Genomic DNA, 19,413 nt, shown 5'->3' on the forward strand with positions numbered 1-19,413 from the left:
AGGTGCTCGCATTCCGGGGCATCTCTGACTGTGTCTATATAAACATTTCTGGAACAAGCCTTTCCATTCACCTGAAGAAGGAGCCGTGCTCCGAAAGCTCGTGTTTGAAACAAACCTGTTGGACTTTAACCTGGTGTTGTAAGACTTCTTACTATGGTGTTTTTCAACACTGTGAGCGCCAGGAAACTCCGGGCGAAACACGCTCGTCACGGGACTCTGTTCCAATTTGGTTAGCTTGCGCCCGTTATTATTTCAGTTACAGCACAGAAGGAGGCCATTTGGCCTGTCCTGTCTGTACTGGCTTTCTGTCAGAGAAGCTCAGCTAGTCCCACTTCCCCACCCTCTCCCCATAACCCTGCAAAGAGTCTAAACACCTCCCCTTGGCATTAAGGGACATTAACATCGATTAAATATGTAATTCCTCCATTTTGCTGAGCCAAATCCAGGACCCCCCACCCTAACAGCATGGTGGGTGTACCTGCGCCACAAGGAGGGCAGTGCTTCAAAAAAGACAATTAGGCATGTGCAGTAAATGCTGGCCTTATCAGTGACGCCCACATCCCATGAACAATTCAAAGGCAGAAAAAACTTTGGAACTGGTGGTGTGTTTTGCCACTCCCCCACCTGCTTTTGACAGCTATCAGCTGTCACTGAGACAGGTGCCAGAAGAGCGGGGCTGAGAGGGAATGGGCAGTAAAAAAGGCAGCAAACCGAACTCACTCTTCAGTCAGAAAGAGCCTCAGCCCTCATCCTCAGCAATCCAGAGGAGCCAGCAAGTCTCAAAGGAAGGTGTTGGAGGAGACGGATTGGGTTGGAAGATTAATAGCCCCTTTGGAAAGTGGGAGAATGGTCTCGTGCACGGATCCGCACGTAGCATTGACGATACTTTTATTTTCATGTGGGGGTAAGGTCACCGAATGTCTGCTCGCTTCACTCTGTTCAGTTGAGAATTACGAAATGTTCTCAGTTTTGTGCAAAACTGTTCCAGCTTTTTACAGTTGAATTATGAAGTTAGCAGAGAAGCGTGCTGTGCTGCAGATTGACAGCTCTTGGTTTAATCTCTAGAGTTCTCTCACAAGCATCTTTGTACCCGAGATATGTATGCAACATTGATTTGCAATCCTATGTTCCAAAGTTTCTGTGAAGTTCATGCTGTGATGCTGCACAAGCCTTTTCTGTATTCCAGCAGACTTTGTAAATGGTTGGATTTTCCCACTGTTGTATAGGAATGATGTCAATTTTGACTCCGGGTTTGGAATATGACGAATATTTATCCAAGGTCACTTTCTGGAGCCTGGCTGTCGCTCAGGAGTGTTGCGGGATCCATGTTGCACAGCGGAAATAGCAGCTCAGTAATGGCAATAGCAACAATGATGGAATGTACCAGGGTGCCCTGTTACCAGGGATTAGGAAGTTTTTTTCAAAGGTCCCTTTTTGTAATACATTATCAAAAGATAGAGCCAGTGCGAATTAATAGAGGTTGTAATAGAGAATTAGAACCACGCATTGAAAATTATATGTTCCCGTTTATTAAATTTCATCCATATCTCTGTTCCTTATTTGTAAATAAGACAGTGAGGATCCATGGGGTATTTTTGAAACATCTAGGGACTGTTTCGTGTGTGCAATTTGATATGGCTGCTATGACCAAATGTCGGACTACTTTTTAAGGATTTATTTGTTCAAATACCTTGGTGGGCATGCAGCAGCTGTTTGAGGTTTTGTAATGTGACAAGTTGGGTAATCTGCGTCTGTAATTCTTCCCGGATATGTTTTTAAAAATATCCTACCAATTGAAAATATACAATTTAGCAGAATAATGCTACAGAAGAAGATATTAGGGACAGACGTTCAATAATGTCCATAGTTACATTGAGAACATGTGCGATATTATCTCACATTAGCGGGAAAAAACGTGAATCATTCTGATTAAGAAATTTAAAACCTGGCTTCACGGTGTGTTCTGCGCGCATTTAAAATATAAATATTGTTTAATGTAAGCGAAAAACAGACTTTTCGTCCATATAGATGAACACGACAGGATTCCCAGAAGGAAAAAAACAGTTCCAGATAGATGGCCAATTGTGTTTGATCGGTTGTTCCCGGTTAACGGACCGTTAACCCTGGATGGTTGGAAGCCGATTGGTTGTTCTGGTTAACCCTGGGTGGTTGGAAGCTGGTTGTTCTGGTTAATCCTGGGTGGTTGGAAGCTGGTTGGTTGTTCTGGTTAACCCTGGGTTATTGGAAGCTGGTTGTTCTGGTTAACCCTGGGTGGTTGGAAGCCGGGTGGTTGTTCTGGTTAACCCTGGGTAGTTGGAAGCCGGTTGTTCTGGTTAACCCAGGGTGGTTGGAAGCCGGTTGGTTGTTCTGGTTAACCCTGGGTGGTTGGAAGCCGGTTGTTCTGGTTAACCCTGAGTTATTGGAAGCCGGTTGTTCTGGTTAACAATGTGTGGTTGGAAGCCGATTGGTTGTTCTGGTTAACTCTGGGTAGTTGGAAGCCGGTGGTTGTTCTGGTTAACCCTGGGTTATTGGAAGCTGGTTGGTTGTTCTGGTTAACCCTGGGTTATTGGAAGCTGGCTGGTTGTTCTGGTTAACCCTGGGGTATTGGAAGCTGGTTGTTCTGGTTAATCCTGGGTGGTTGGAAGCCGGTTGGTTGTTCTGGTTAACCCTGGGTAGTTGGAAGCCGGGTGGTTGTTCTGGTTAACCATGGGTGGTTGGAAGCTGGTTGGTTGTTCTGGTTAACCCTGGGGTATTGGAAGCTGGTTGTTCTGGTTAATCCTGGGTTATTGGAAGCCGGTTGTTCTGGTTAACCCTGGGTGGTTGGAAGCCGGTTGGTTGTTCTGGTTAACACTGGGTGGTTGGAAGCCGGTTGGTTGTTCTGGTTAACCCTGGGTGGTTGGAAGCTGGTTGGTTGTTCTGGTTAACCCTGGGTGGTTGGAAGCCGGTTGTTCTGGTTAACACTGAGTGGTTGGAAGCTGGTTGTTCTGGTTAACCCTGGGTGGTTGGAAGCCGGTTGTTCTGGTTAACCCTGGGTGGTTGGAAGCCAGTTGATCCCGCTTACAGGGCAATTCCCTCGATATTAATGATGACACCATTACCTGACCCATGATGACATTGTGAGCCTCACCATGGCAGTGATGTGTGCTATAATGAAACTCCAGTTTGGATGAGCTTGGTTTCCCAAGGGGTGTGATCGACCGGCGATGCCGCAGCGTTTGCAAAAACGTGTGAGCCAGTTAGATAGCGGGTGAAGCCGAAATTGGGAACCACGCCGGGAGCCAATCAGTTTCCAATCTAACCGGCCTGCTCCCATTGACAAGACCTGAATACTGCCGCGGTGTGGCGAGGAAGCAATTATCACCAATTAAGAGCAATCTCCATCCCATTAACGGGCCGGACCTCCTATCGAACGGCTTCCCATGATCTAACTGTTTCCCCAGTGAGTGGTCACATGGGCACCATTCAGTACATCTATTTAAAAACATGAAGCTAGCGAACTGGCTAGCCATCTGCAAAATCGATCAGTCAGCTCAGTGACACCTGTGCCACTGTCACCTCAGGGAGGTGGGAGTATGGGGGGTGGGGGGCACAGCATCTGCGGATCTGCTATGCAGTCCCCCGGATTGTTTATACCCATAACAGGGGTGGCTCCAGCTGCTGCCTGTCATTCCCACTGAACAGCCCGTGACAGAGCCTCGCCCATGGCATGATGATGATCACGTTAACTCCCACTGAGTATGGCGGCTGCTGGCCACAGCTGACGGCTATTGCTAATGGGGAATTGACAATTGTAGTAATGTGACTACTTCACAGCTGCCAAATGGATGCCCATGGGTACACATGCCATGACGCAGACAGTTGTTACAGCCTAGAATCTCAATTGGGCAGCGAGACCTGGCAGCCTGTCCTGAACTCCAGAGGCATCAACACCACAGAGGCAGCAGCCAACACGAGAACACCTAAGAACTGGGCTTTAGCACTGGGGACATCTCCACAACCAGAGGGTGGGTGAGTGGACCATGGAGGGAACCAGCGGCCAGTCCGGGTGACGTTACCAGCCAGTGTCTGGTCTACAGGGTCTGGGGCCCAGGTGCCACTGCTGCGGCTGTGTGCAGGGCTTGTTGGATGGCACCCTGAAGGATAGCAGGGGATGCGAGGGTGAGGGACACTTGGGGAATCTGAGGGTACTGGGATAGAAGCCATAGCTGATTGTCAGTCCAACATCCTTTCCAATCCTTACAAAAATTACACTGTGGATGATATTCTGGACACCGCGCAAGCTGCCCTCATGGTGGTTTTGGCAGGCGAGGCAGCCAGATGCCAGAGAAGACTGTAGCAGCAGCGTCGACAGAGGCTTGCAGGGGCAGCCATGAGCAGGGCCCTGTCCCACACCCTGAGGACCAGGCCCCCATCAGTCCAGAGAGGGACCCAGAGGGGGAGGCCGACGATGGCTCAAGATGCACAGGCGTCGCTGGTTTTCGAATAGATGATGGACGGTATGTGCCGCAGGAGGCGCCACCTCAACAAAGAGATGGTGCAGCACCTGTGCCATGTCCTTGCGGAATTGGCAACATATGGAAGAGGATACCTGTTCCCGGGGCACCGTGTGCTGATGGCCGCTGCCACTGCCCCCCAGGTGGCACTGGCTGACCTGTGGCTAACCCTCCAACCCCCTCAGGTGAACAGGGTATCCTATTTGGACTCGACAGTGTCCATCAATCTGGCCAGCCCGACATTTCCGAATCATAGAGCTGGTCTGTGCAGTGGCACGGCTGTGTGCTGTCTGGGGTTTGCTCTGCAGGGTCAGTTTAAGTGCTGCTCCCCATCAGTAATGGGGGGCTGCCAGGCACGGTCTCAGTTAATCAGCCGGCGGGACAGTCATTTGTGGCATGAAGCCCATGGGGCATTATTAAGTGCCCTAATTAACATTAGGTACCGGTGACGGTGACTGTGTCTGCGTGGGTTTCGCCGGGTGCTCCGGTTTCCCTCACAGTCCAACGATGTACAGGTTGGGTAGATTGGTCGTTCTAAATTGTCCTTAGTGTCCAAAATGGTTGGGTGGGGGTACTGGGTTACGGGGATAGGGTGCTGATTTGGGCTTAAGTAGTGTGGTTTTTCCAAGGGCCGCTGCAGACTCGATAGGCCAAATGACCTCCTTCTACACTGTAAATTCTATGATTCCCGTTTCACTACCACACTTAAAATTCTGTTAGATCGCGCCCAAGAATTCCTAATCTCCCAGAGGCCCACTCCACATGACAAGTGTGTAGGTGTGTGGAATTGTGACTAAGCTGTTGATCAAGAATGTCAAGGAGACAATAGTTGATTTTGAACTTTAATGGCAAAAACAGAAATTAAAAAATGCAAAACTCAACTGAACCATACAATATAATACAACTACACATTCTAAAAATTCAGGCACCGAGGGTCAAATGTAACCAATGGCAAGTTAAAATAAATATTAGAATGTTAAATGCAAACAATAATTTAACAATAAAATAATTTGCACTTGCTTTAAATAAATCTTTAAAATATTAGAAAAGCCAAAGTTTGGAGAAGTAATTTCCAAGGCATTCCTTTCAATTCCGGCCGGAAGTCCTACAGAAACACAGTAAATGGCCCTTTGCACAATTTCTATCGGGATTTCACTGATCATCCGCTAAAGATATGGGGAGATTGAGTGGCACCAGTTGTAGAAAGCTTAGTTTGAATTTCAGCTTGGCCTAAATTACTGCAGTGAAATAGGATATCCTGGAAGGGATTCGAAGTAGTAGACTGTGAGTGGAAGTCAGTGATTCTCCAAGTATGGATTAGCCATTGAGGCAAATCCAAAATGAAGTACATGTGCTATTTCTAGAGTAGGAGAGAGATTGAAAATATCAATGCACAGTTTAAGAGCACATCAACAAATCAACAAAGATTGGTGCCTTGTCCAAGTACATTGAAAAAAGGAATAAGCAAGATACAGTAAAATGAGAAAATGAGGAGAAAGAAAATGGTGCGAACAGTAATAATTACAATTTTAAGGGACCACAGGTTTACTTGGAAAAGGTATTGTACGGGCTAAGGCAAAGCTACAGAGATTCAATGGTGGTAGATGTCTTGTAAAACATGTTTTTGTCTCGTCTTTTCTCAGGGCTGGTGCTGGCTTCTGAACATGAGACTCGCCTGGTGGCTAAGTTATTTCAAAACTATAACAAGGTGATTCGTCCAGTGGAGAGTCACAATCAATCAGTTAATATTACAGTGGGACTGCAGCTTATTCAACTCATCAATGTGGTATGAACTAAGAAAATTTCTCTATTTAAGGAAGAATGATTCTCTACATATACCAGTTTTCCACCACCTCTCCCCCCCCCTCCCCCCCCCCCCCCCCCCCCCCCCCCCCCCCCCCCCCCCACTCCTCCCTAAAAAAGTTAATCTTCTTACATGCTGCAGAGTTTAATTACATTGCCAGTTTTAAGTTAAGAGCACAACAGGCCACAAAGATAGCATTATGGATATTAAATTAAATTAAATTAAATTAAATTACAATGATGTCAGACATTTTTATAATTACATTGGATTTCAAAACTATATTTTACAAGCTATGTAATTTGTCATAAACTGTCAGCGGTTGGAACTTGTGAAGGATTCAAAGGCCCTGCAATTCCTTGGGAGGTTCCCGATCTTCTGGCATAACTTTATTGGGAGATGTGTGCAACTTCCAGAGAAACAGTGGAATATTTTAATAACTGTGGTGAATGTGATTCACACGGGATTATAATCTGTATATACATGTGTCTGTATTGTAAGTGCAGTTGCACTACCTGTCCTCCAGGGGGAGTAGCTCTGGGAATATTCGAGTTGTACGGGGCTTCTCCCTTGGCTCTGTCCAGGACTCCTCCCCCGGAGGCTGCTGTATAAAGATCAGTGCCACATGGTCAGCTGGCCAGTTCACCGAAAGTTCAATGGCTAATAGGCTGGCTCTGTTGTGAGTATATTAAAACCGCTGTGGATAGTGAGGAGGGCTGTTGTCGGCTTCAAAGAGACATAGATAGAATGCAGAGCTAGGCTGAGAAGTGGCAGATGGAGTTTAACCCTGACAAGTGTGAGGTTTTCCATTTTGGAAGGACAAATCTGAATGCGGAATACAGGGTTAATGGTAGGGTTCTTGGCAATGTGGAGGAGCAGAGAGATCTTGGGGTCTATGTTCATAGTTCTTTGAAAGTTGCCACTCAAGTGGATAGAGCTGTGAAGAAGGCCTATGGTGTGCTAGCGTTCATTAGCAGAGGGATTGAATTTAAGAGCCGTGAGGTGATGATGCAGCTGTACAAAACCTTGGTCAGGCCACATTTGGAGTACTGTGTGCAGTTCTGGTCACCTCATTTTAGGAAGGATGTGGAAGCTTTGGAAAAGGTGCAAAGGAGATTTACCAGGATGTTGCCTGGAATGGAGAGTAGGTCATACGAGGAAAGGTTGAGGGTGCTAGGCCTTTTCTCATTAGAACGGAGAAGGATGAGGGGCGACTTGATAGAGGTTTATAAGATGATCAGGGGAATAGATAGAGTAGACAGTCAGAGACTTTTTCCCCGGGTGGAACACACCATTACAAGGGGACATAAATTTAAGATAAATGGTGGAAGATATAGAGGGGATGTCAGAGGTAGGTTCTTTACCCAGAGAGTAGTGGGGGCATGGAATGCACTGCCTGTGGTAGTAGTTGAGTCAGAAAATTTATGGACCTTCAAGCGGCTATTGGATAGGTACTTGGATTAGGGTAGAATAATGGAGTGTAGGTTAACTTCTTAAGGGCAGCACGGTAGCATTGTGGATAGCACAATTGCTTCACAGCTCCAGGGTCCCAAGTTCGATTTCGACTTGGGTCACTGTCTGTGTGGAGTCTGCACATCCTCCCCGTGACTGCGTGGGTTTCCTCCGGGTACTCCGGTTTCCTCCCACAGTCCAAAGATGTGCAGGTTGGGTGGATTGGCCATGAAAAATTGTCCAAAATTCTATGATTAACCTAGGACAAAAGTTCGGTGCAACATCGTGGGCCGAAGGGCCTGTTCTGTGCTGTATTTCTCTATATCCGCTATTCTAATCCTACAAGCATGTGTCCGTAGAATTGTTGGTTCCAACAATTTAATATACTCAGGAAACAGTCGAAGAAATCATGGAAGCAGTCCTCAAGCCCGGACGCCTAGAACTCGACCCAGAGGATCCGGAGGCTAAGGAAATTTTTTCCCACTGGCTGAGATGTTTTAAAGCCTACCTGGCAGAAGCCAGCACCGCCGGAATAACGGAGGAACAAAAACTCAGCCTACTGCACGCGAGGGTAAGCCACAGAATATCCACACAGCTAAATCCGGCTGGTTCTTACACCGCAGCGCTGGCAATATTGGACAAAATGTACGTTAGGCCCATTAACGAGGTTTATGCACGCCACGTGTTTACGACCCGCCGTCAGCGGCCTACAGAAACGCTAGCCGAGTTTGTAAGGGAATTGAACAATCTTTCCAATGACTGTAATTATCAAGCCTTTACCGCGGCTGAACATAGGGAGCTTGCTGTGCAGGACGTTTTCGTGGGTGGCCTTACGTCTAACTATGTGCGCCAAAGACTGCGAGAAAATGGGGCCCAGGACTTAGACACTACTGTGGAGGCTTCTACCACTATGGAAGTTTCCTTCTGCAGCCTCACCTCGTTTCCCGCGGACCCCGCGACCTCATCGTGGACCCCCGACCAACAGTCCCCCCAAGCCTGTGCCGCACGGCCCCCCAGCTACCGCGCTGCCAAAGCCAGTTACTCTGCTGCCCCAGCCAGTTACTCTGCTGGCCCAGCCAGCTACTCGGCTGCTCCAGCCTGCCATTTCTATGGCCAAAGCCAGCACCCGCGGCAGCACTGCCCGGTCCGTAACGCGACCAGCTGCAGCTGCGGGCGAAAAGGACACTATGCCAGAGTGTGTCTGGCGAAGAAAGCCCCAGCCTCTAACCCTCCCACGGCTCAAAGCACTCGTTCCCTGAATTCACAGGCCTGCAGGCCCTGAAATGCTGCAGCCTGTATGCCGACTCCGCCCATACCCGACATGTGCGACTCATGGGGGCGGCCATCTTGGCAATCCTCCTCCATGCGGCCGGCCATGTGCGACTCATGGGGGCAGCCATCTTGGCAATCCTCCTCCATGCGGCCGGCCATGTGCAACTCATGGGGGCGGCCATCTTGGGATCTATCCCCTTCAAACTCTGAAACTCACCTCGACGACTACGAACTCAGAGGGCAGTCATCACGGGGCCACTCCAGCACAGCTGATCGAGCCGCTGACTACCCGCAACTCAGCGCAGTCACCCTGGATCAATCCCGCCCCAAGCACCTACGAAGTTCGATGGCGGAGGTCCAGATCAACGGGTACAGCACGCCATGCCTCTTTGACTCCGGGAGCACCGAGAACTTTATACATCCAGAGCTGGTAAGACACTGTTCGCTTTCTATTATTCCGGTGAGCCAAACTATCGCCCTCGCTTCGGGCTCCCACTCAGTCCAAATCCAAGGACACACCGTTGCTATGCTCACAATTCGAGGCGCTAGTTATTCTAAATTTAAACTTTATGTCCTGCCCGACCTCTGCGCACCACTCTTATTAGGCCTAGATTTCCAGTGCAACCTCAAAAGCCTCACCCTCAGCTTCGGCGGGCCCCTGCCCCCACTCACTATCTGCAGCCTAACCACGCTGCGCATCTCCCCCCCTCCGCTCTTCGCCAATCTCACTCCAGATTGCAAGCCAGTAGCTACTCGCAGCAGGCGATACAGCCTACAGGATAGGGTCTTTATCCGATCGGCGGTCCGTCGGCTGCTCAGTGAGGGGATCATAGAGGCCAGTAATAGTCCCTGGAGAGCCCAGGTGGTGGTCGTCAAGACCGGGAAAAAATTTTGCATGGTCGTCGTCTATAGCCAGACCATAAATCGCTTTACGCTCCTAGACGCGTACCCCCTCCCCAGAATTGCAGACATGGTTAATCAGATCGCCCAATATCGGCTATTTTCCACGGTGGATCTGAAGTCTGCATACCACCAGCTCCCAATCCGCCCGGAGGACCGCCACTACACGGCATTCAAGGCCGATGGCCGCCTCTTCCATTTCCTCCGGGTCCCTTTCGGCGTCACTAACGGGGTTTCGGTGTTCCAACGAGCAATGGACCGAATGGTAGACCAGTACGGGCTGTGGGCCACGTTTCCGTATCTGGACAATGTTACCATCTGCGGCTATGACCAGCAGGACCACGACGCCAACCTCCACCGTTTTCTCCAAACGGCACAGAAATTAAATCTCACTTATAACAAGGAGAAACGCATTTTCCGCACAAACAGACTGGCCATCCTCGGCTACGTCGTGGAGAACGGAGTCCTGGGCCCAGACGCGGACCGCATGCCCCCTCTTAGAACTCCCCCTCCCTCATTGCCCCAAGGCCCTCAAACGGTGCTTGGGGTTCTTCTCATATAACGCCCAGTGGGTCCCTCAATATGCGGACAAAGCCCGCCCACTCTTTAAGGCCACACGTCCCCTGTCAGCTGAGGTGCGCCAGGCCTTCAGCTGCATGAAGGAGGACATCGCCAAAGCAGCCATGCGGGCGGTGGATGAATCCACTCCCTTTCAGGTTGAGAGCGACGCCTCAGAGGTAGCTCAAGCAGCCACTTTAAATCAGGCAGGGAGGCCCGTTGCATTTTTCTCCCGTACTCTATCCGCTTCAGAACTCCGACACTCCTCAGTCGAGAAGGAAGCACGAGCCATCGTGGAGGCTGTTCGTCACTGGAGGCACTACCTCGCAGGTAGGAGGTTCACCCTCATCACCGACCAACGATCAGTTGCCTTTATGTTTGACAACTCGCAAAGGGGCAAAATAAAAAATGATAAAATCCTTCGGTGGAGGATCGAACTCTCCACCTATAGTTACGATATTAAATATCGACCGGGGAAGCTCAATGAGCCCTCGGATGCCCTATCCCGCGGGACATGCGCCAGCGCGCTGATCAGCCGTCTGAAAGCCATCCACGTTGACCTCTGCCATCCAGGGGTCACCCGGCTCGCCCACTACATCAGAGCCCAAAACCTGCCTTTCTCCAACGAGGAGGTAAAAGCGGTCACCAGGGACTGCCCGATCTGTGCAGAGTGCAAACCGCCCTTCTATAGACCAGACAGGGCCCACCTGGTCAAGGCTTCTAGGCCCTTTGAACGCCTTGCGATCGATTTCAAAGGGCCACTCCCCTCCACTAACAAGAACATTTATTTCCTCAACATCATCGACGAGTTCTCCCGATTCCCTTTTGCCATTCCATGCCCTGATATGACCTCCCACACAGTCATTAGGGCCCTGCATAGTGTCTTCACCCTGTTCGGTTTCCCCAGCTACGTGCACAGCGACTGGGGTTCATCCTTTATGAGCGACGAGCTGCGTCAGTACCTGCTCGACAAGGGCATCGCCTCGAGCAGGACTACCAGTTACAACCCCAGGGGGAACGGGGAGGTGGAGAGGGAGAACGCGACGGTCTGGAAGATTGTCCTACTGACCCTCCGGTCTAGAAAACTCCAAGGGCGCGATTCTCCCAGACAGGGAGAAATCGTAAGGCTGGCGTCAAAACCGGGCGGGTTTGACGCCAGCCTCTCCCTCCCCGACCGGGAACCGATTCTGGTCCCCGGTCGGGGCTAGTATGCCGCGGCCGTGAACTCCGGCATCGCGGGCTTAACGAAATTCGTTAAGCCCGCTTGCAAGAGTTTGCGCCGGCTGACGCGTCACATGACGTCAGCCGCGCATGCGCGGATTGGAAGACTCCAACCCGCGCATGCGCGGATGACGTCATCGCGCATTTGCGCGAAACCCGCGCATGCGCGGGCCGGGATGCTCCTCAGCCACCCCGCGAAGTGATACAGCGGGGCGGCGGAAGGACAAAGAGTGCGCGGGAATCGGACCCGCTGCCCGCGATCGGTGCCCACTGATCGCGGGCCCATGGCACCCTTGGCACGGCCGTGGTACTGCCGTGCCAATTGGTGCCATGGTTGCCAAGATCGGGACTTTACGGCCGTTTTTACGAATGGCCAGACCAGGTGTGTTTGCCGTTCGTAAAAACGGCCGTAAAGGGCTTGGAATTCGGCCCATCGGCCAGCTGAGAATCGCTGCTGGCCGTAAAAAAACGGCGGCAGCGATTCGTGTCGGGGGTTGGGCGTGGGGGGGGGGGAGAATAGCGGGAGGGCGTCGGACTAGCGTGGCCGTAAAAATTTACGACCCCCGCTATTCTCCGCACCGTCGTGAGTGCGGAGAATTGCGCCCCATGTCTCCCAATGGCAAGAAGTCCTCCCAAATGCGCTCCACGCAATCAGATCCCTCCTCTGTACAGCTACAAATCAAACCCCTCACGAGTGACTCTTCATTTTTTCTAGGGGCACTACCACGGGAGTCTCACTTCCGGCGTGGCTGAGGACACCAGGCCCGTTCCTCCTGAGGAAGCACGTCAGGGGGCACAAAACTGACCCCCTTGTTGAAAAGGTGCACCTCCTCCATTCCAACCCCCAGTACGCATTCGTGGAGTTCCGGGACGGTCGCCAGGATACAGTATCCCTTTGGGACCTGGCACCCGCAGGATACAGCCCCCCCCCTACCCCTGCTGAGGAACCCCTTACCCTGTTCCCTATGCTGCCGCCCCCTTGCGCCCCCGATTCCGCAAGCTCACCCCACCGGTTCCACGCGCCAGAACCAGCCCGCCCCCAGCACCCCCAGTCTCCGGTCGAGCCAGAGGTGTATAAAGTTCGGACGAGACCCGCCCCGGAGTCTGCCATCGTACCCCAGCTCTCAACACCCACACAGCCACCGCAAGAGGCTGCAACCCCGGTGCTCCGCAGATCGAAAAGAACAATTCATCCACTGGACAGACTAACTCTGTGAGCCACCACCCCCGCTGAACTCGATTTTTTTCACAGGGGGTGAATGTGGTGAATGTGATTCACACCGGATTATAATCTGTATGTACATGTGTCTGTATTGTAAGTGCAGTTGCACTATCTGTCCTCCAGGGGGAGTAGCTCTGGGAATGTTCAAGTTGTACAGGGCTTCTCCCTTGGCTCTGCCCAGGACTCCTCCCCCGGAAGCTGCTGTATAAAGATCAGTGCCGCATGGTCAGCCGGCCAGTTCACCGAAAGTTCAATGGCTAATAGGCTGGCTCTGTTGTGAGTATATTAAAACCACTATTCTAATCCTTCCAAGCACGTGTCCGTAGAATTGTTGGTTCCAACAATAACAAAGGGTTTAAATCTCCAGGGTAATAAAATGATCTCCCTACTTTTTGGCTTGAGTGTCTCTCTTTGAGACTTCAATACGGACAGTGCAGAATCATTGTCAGGGTTCTTCTGCCCTTGTTCTGGAACCAGAATGGGAGCTATGTTGTCCAAACTGTGGTCTGAGGTCATACTGTAACATGAAGTCAGTGTTGGTGTCACATTAGTAGCTGCATAACTACACAGTCACAATGGCATTTAGTAGCCGCAAACAGCCAAAAGCTTCTACATCCTCCTCTCTATCTTATTATGAACTCTTAATTTTCAGCAGGCCAACCACTGCAATTCAGGATGGGGGAGGGGTGGAGGGCAAATGATGAACAAGAGGCAGGTAATAATGAACAACAGGGGGAGCAGGAGGGACATAACTTATTCCTCCAGACTATAAGGATGATGATTAGGGAGGGGTCAAATAACACATGAAATCCCTGAACATAAACCCGAACTCATGCTTCTCTGCCACTACTGATTTCAACATACCCCTTGTGTCACTTACTTTTTCAATCTCACTCTCCAGCTCATTTAGAGGGCATTAAATAAAGCATGAGAAGGTGAGGCATTAGGTGACTTGCAGACCATAAGAGAGCTGAGTGGACAATAGAGGAGGATTTGCCACCTTTCCAGTAAGACTGTCCATTGCTTCAGATATTGGCTTAGCACGATAGTATCCCAAACGGAAGGATATATGAGGAATCATCACACATACTTGCAGCCTCTGATGTCAGTTTCAAAGATGTGTGGCACCTAACAGGTGAATTTATAGTCTACACCCTTCACTTGTGGTGACATCAGGTATCAATGTGGCAATTGACAACTTCACTGGAATCTGTAGTGCACTATGCAATGGCCATCCTAATATTCTCCTCCATATACTTCCACCTACAAAGCAAGTGGGGTCTACTTCTTGAAGATTGCCCATCTCCAGGGATTTTTAAATTATTATCTTGAGGAGGACATAGCATGGAGTAACCACAGGAACTTTAGCATATTGCAGAGTCCCATACAGCCTGACAAGACACATCTTTACGATCAAAATGTCCATTCTTTGTGTACTTTGGTGGAAACATGAGTCTCATTGGAACTCTATTCATCTGCTATTTGCGCAACTCTTAGTATTTGAAGATGTGAATTGGAGAGGATCTAAAAAGCAACATTATCTCCCCCCCCCCCTGTCGCGCACTGGTGGTTTTCACAGATCGGTGGCCATACCGACGCCCCCTCCAGTCTCATGTGCTGCCTCCATTGCCCCCATACTCTCAGGGAAACCACTACCACTTGGTTTGTGGAGTACTGAGCCGGCAAGAACAGCAGAGGTGCCATTAACAGAGCCTCCAGACTCGTGCCCTTGCAAGATGCCACCTCCACTCGCTCCCACACTGACCCCTCCCCCACTACCCATTTCCTAACCATCGATATATTAGCCGCCTAGTAGTAATTAATAAAGTTTGGAAGGATCTTCTTCACCCACGGGGCTCTTCCCGGCCCATATAAAACCCTATTCATACAAAACCATATTCATCTTCTGTGAAAATGCCTTGGGGATGAAGATTGGGAGGCACTGAAACACGAACAGCTATCTCGGGAGGACTGCCATTTTCACGGTCTGTACCCTCCCTGCTAATGACAGCGGGAGCACGTCCCAACTTTAGAAGTCCCCTTTCATTTGTTCAATCAACCTGCCCAAATTTAGTTTATGAAGCTGACCCCAGTCCCTTGCCACTTGAATCCCCAGGTATCTAAAACTCCTTTACATCAGTTTTAATGGAATCTCCCTCAGCCTCCTCTCCTGCCCCCTTGTATCTCCATAATTCTGCAATTCACCCAACGGGTCTGTTATATTAAGGAGTGAATCGTCTTCAAAGAGCGAGACCCTCCCCCCCTCCCCTCTCAGTATCCCCTGCCAAATGTTCGATGCCCTCAATGCCATTGCCAAAGGGTCTATGGCCAGGCAAACAGTAGTGGGGAGAGTGGACACCCCTGTCTCATCCCCCGGCACAGACTAAAATATTCCACTCCACTCGGTCAAAGGCCTTTTCTGCATCGATGGCTACCACCATCTCAACCTCGCGCCCCTCCGCAGGCTTCATTATTGCATTAAAGAGCCGCCTAATGTTGGATGTCAGGTGTCGCCCCTTAATAATCACGTGGAATGTTCGGGGACTGAATGGCCGCCACTGAAGTCGTGAGCATAATTTTCTAATGGACAGCTCGCTGAGGTTTCCATTGGACCCATGTTGCGTGGGACTGGTAATATTCATAGATTCATAGAATTTACAGTGCAGAAGGAGGCCATTCGACCCATTGAATCTGCACCGGCTCTTGGAAAGAGGACCCTACCCAAGGTCAACACCTCCACCCTATCCCAATAACCCAGTACCCCCATCCAACGCTACGGGCAATTTTGGACACTAAGGGCAATTTAGCCTGGCCAATCCACCTAACCTGCACATCTTTGGACTGTAGGAGGAAACCGGAGCACCCGGAGGAAACCTACGCAGACACGGGGAGGATGTGCAGATTCCGCACAGACAGTGGCCAAAGCCGGAATCGAACCTGGGACCCTGGAGCTGTGAAGCCATTGTGCTATCCACAATGCTACCATGCTGCCCAAATATCCGGTGGGGTGCACCATCTTTTAATTCTGCCTCACTCTCCTTTCTTCTGCTCTCTCCTAATCCCCTTCTCTTCCTTGCCTCATCCTTAATAATAGAATGCAAGGGTGTCTTCCATGTATATCTTTTTCATAGGGAATAATAAACCTCCTCCTGAGAAGCTTCGACTTGGGCCAGGAGCGGGGGTAGGCTGGGGTGGTGCAGGGTGGTGCATGGTAGTGAGGGGTTCAAAATAAGTAAGTCAAAGGCTGTCCAGGTTGAATGCAACATTTAAAAAAAACATTCTGGAAAATCACACCCACCAGCATTATGCCTAATAGAACATAGAACATTACAGCGCAGTACAGGCCCTTCGGCTCACGATGTTGCACCGTCCTGTGAAACCCTTCTAAAGTCCCTCTACACTATTCCCTTATCGTCCATATGCCAAATAGAGCATTAGCTGTTCATTAAACTTTCAACAATCTTCAAGTGTAAAACATTTCATTTCCATCGACTGATTCTGACATTCTAACTTAGACTTAGTGCATTATGAAGGCAAAATAAGGAAGTTATGACTGAAGTGTCACTGCCCCACCTTCAAATATATTCACATGGGGTGCAAAATGGTTGGAATTTTCAGGCCAGGCAAATGAATTGCACGAGTTGTAAGTCCAGAAACACAAAAGTTGTGCGGAATTTAAGTGTATGTATTTCAAAATTTGACGTAAGGTTTTCATTAAATTCTGCAACTTGTTTACAATGACTGAAAAAAATGGAAGACCATATGAATTCACAATTAAATTAAAAATTCAGTTAAAATTGTTTAATTTTACCTTTAATATTATTTTACCATTAATATTATTTAGTTAACTGCCAATGGCAGGCAAGTTCTGTTAACCAGAATTTCTAAAGTTCTAAGTTTATGTCAATGTGCTAAATTAGGCTTTATGTTTTACAGATTCCACTTATCAATACTTACCAGAATTTCCCACTGTCTCCAATAACTTAATTAAGTCACCCTGTTCAAATGCCGTTCCACTTTAGAACAATTCTGTTCAGACCCCTCTGCTCAGGCCCTCTTGCTTTTATATTATTCTCAAGTTCTCACTGATTTCTGAACTGTTCTACATCTGGGGATTATTGAAAAACACTCACAACTGATTGACAAAAGGCATATGGGATATTTGCCTTTATTAGCCAAGGCATAGAATATAAGAGCAGGAAGGTTATGTTGGAGCTGTATAAAACACTGGTAAGGCCACGGCTGGAGTACTGTGTGCAGTTCTGGTCACCACACTATAAGAAGGAAGTGATTGCACTGGAGAGAGTGCAGAGGAGATTCATTTGGATGTTGCCTAGGCTGGAGTGTCTCAGCTATCATGAAAGACTAGATAGGCTGCTGTTGTTTTCCTTGGAGCAAAGAAGGCTGAGGGGGACCTGGTTGATGTGTATAAAATTATGAGGAGCATAAATAGGGTGGATAGGAAGGATCTTTTTCCCTTAGTGCAGGGTGTAGAGGTATTACGGTACCTACTAATGCTGGAACACCATTGGTAGATAATGTATGCTTTCCATTGGTCGAGCTTGTATGGTAGCTCCGCCGTGCAAGGTGGGGTATAAGAGCCCGTGCCACCCCAGCAGTTTCCTTTCTGTACCTGAGCTGCTGGGGGAAACATCTAGCTTATTAAAGCCTTCAGTTGGACTACAACCTCACTTTAGTAGTCATTGATTGTGCATCACAGGGGTCAATAACCAGAGGGCATAGATTTAAGGTAAGGGGCAGGAGGTTTAGCGGGGATGTGAGGAAAAACCTTTTCACCCAGAGAGTGCTAGAAGTCTGGAACTCACTGCCCGAAAGGAGGGTAGCAGATTTGGATTTGGATTTTGTTTATTGTCACGTGTACCGAGGTACAGCGAAAAGTATTTTTCTGCGAGCAGCTCAACAGATCATTAAGTTCATGAAGAAAAGGAAATAAAAGAACATACATAATAGGGCAACACAAGGTACACAATGTAACTACATAAACACCGGCATCGGATGAAGCATACAGGGTGTAGTGTTAATGAGGACAGTCCATAAGAGGGTCATTTAGGAGTCTGGTAACAGTGGGGAAGAAGCTGTTTATGAGTCTGTTCATGCGTGTTCTCAGACTTCTGTATCTCCTGCCCGATGGAAGAAGTATATCAATGAGCACTTGACACCTCGTGCATGAGGTTGGGCTGATACAGCTGAAGGTGGTACAGAGCACACCTCACAAGGGCAAGGATGAGCCGACTCTTTGAGGGGGTAGAAGATGTGTGTGAACGTTGCGGGGGGCTGCAAATCATATTCATGTGTTTTGGGCCTGTCCAAAGCTGGAGGATTACTGGAAGGAGGTTTTTAGGGTAATCTCTAAAGTGGTGCACATGAAACTGGACCCGGGCCCTCGGGGGGCCATATTTGGGGTGTCGGACCAGCCGGGGTTGTAAATGAGTGCGGAGGCAGATGTTGTAGCCTTCGCCTCATTGATCGCCCGAAGGTGGATCCTGATGGGATGGAGATCAACCTCTCCATCCTGTGCCCTGGCGTGGCGGGGGGACCTGTCAGACCTCTTGACTCTCGAGAAGGTGAAGTTTGAATTGAGGGGAAGTATGGAAGGGTTCTACAATTCATGGGCTTTATTTATTATGCAATTTCAAGAATTGGATAACATCGAACATTAGTGGGGGGGGGGGGACGTTGGGAGGGTGGGGGGGGGGGACAGTAAGTGTTAATGGTGACGATAGGTGATTCCTGATTCCTTATTGTTATTTGTTTATGTTGACATGTGGGCAGTTGTTCGGGGGTTGGTGGGAGGATGGGATTGTTGTTGTTGATATGGGGATTGACATTATATTTGTTACTGCTTATTGTTTATTGTTGGTAGGTGTAAATTTGGGAGACATTGTGAAAAAGCAGGAGAATAAAAATATTTTTAAAAAATAAATAAATGAGCACTTGAAATGCCATAGCATACATGACTGCGGTACTGGAAAATGGGATTGGAATAGATGGCTGCTTGATGGCCGGTGTGAACACATGGGGTGAAGGGCCCCTTTCCATGCTGTAAAACTCTATGACTCTATTTAGATATTTTACTACTTTGATGTTACCAGTATACTTTCTGTCAAGCTCCTGGTAGATATTTTGAATTAACATAGAAAATAGGAGCAGAAGGAGACCATTCAAGTGTGTTCACCCATTCATTATGTTCATGGCTGATTATTCAACTCAATTGCCTGATCCCACCTTCCCCCATATCCTTTGATCCCCTTCGTCCCAAGCATCTAACTGCTTCTTGAAATTTTGCATGGAAGGATGCAACAATCAAGAACTTTGGTTTAAGAGATGTTCTGTTTTGATGTTTAAAATTGAAGTAGCAGAGTCAATGCATACATTCTGTCTATTTGGGGCAGCACGGTAGCATGGTGGTTAGCATAAATGCTTCACAGCTCCAGGGTCCCAGGTTCGATTCCCGGCTGGGTCACTGTCTGTGC

General features: G+C 49.0%; 1 protein-coding gene across 1 annotated transcript in view; it reads left to right on the plus strand.

The window, feature by feature from the left end:
* Window positions 1-639: 639 nt before the first annotated feature.
* Window positions 640-19,413, plus strand: part of chrna1 (cholinergic receptor, nicotinic, alpha 1 (muscle)) — a 54,934-nt gene continuing 36,160 nt past the window's right edge. The window contains exons 1-2 of the mRNA XM_038789368.1: window positions 640-904; window positions 6,137-6,279. Coding sequence (XP_038645296.1) covers window positions 847-904; window positions 6,137-6,279 — 201 coding nt within the window. The 5' untranslated portion in view covers window positions 640-846. The remainder of the gene's footprint in view (window positions 905-6,136; window positions 6,280-19,413) is intronic.

The sequence above is a fragment of the Scyliorhinus canicula genome, chromosome 2, assembly GCF_902713615.1.
Source record: "Scyliorhinus canicula chromosome 2, sScyCan1.1, whole genome shotgun sequence".
Lineage (NCBI taxonomy): Eukaryota > Metazoa > Chordata > Chondrichthyes > Carcharhiniformes > Scyliorhinidae > Scyliorhinus > Scyliorhinus canicula.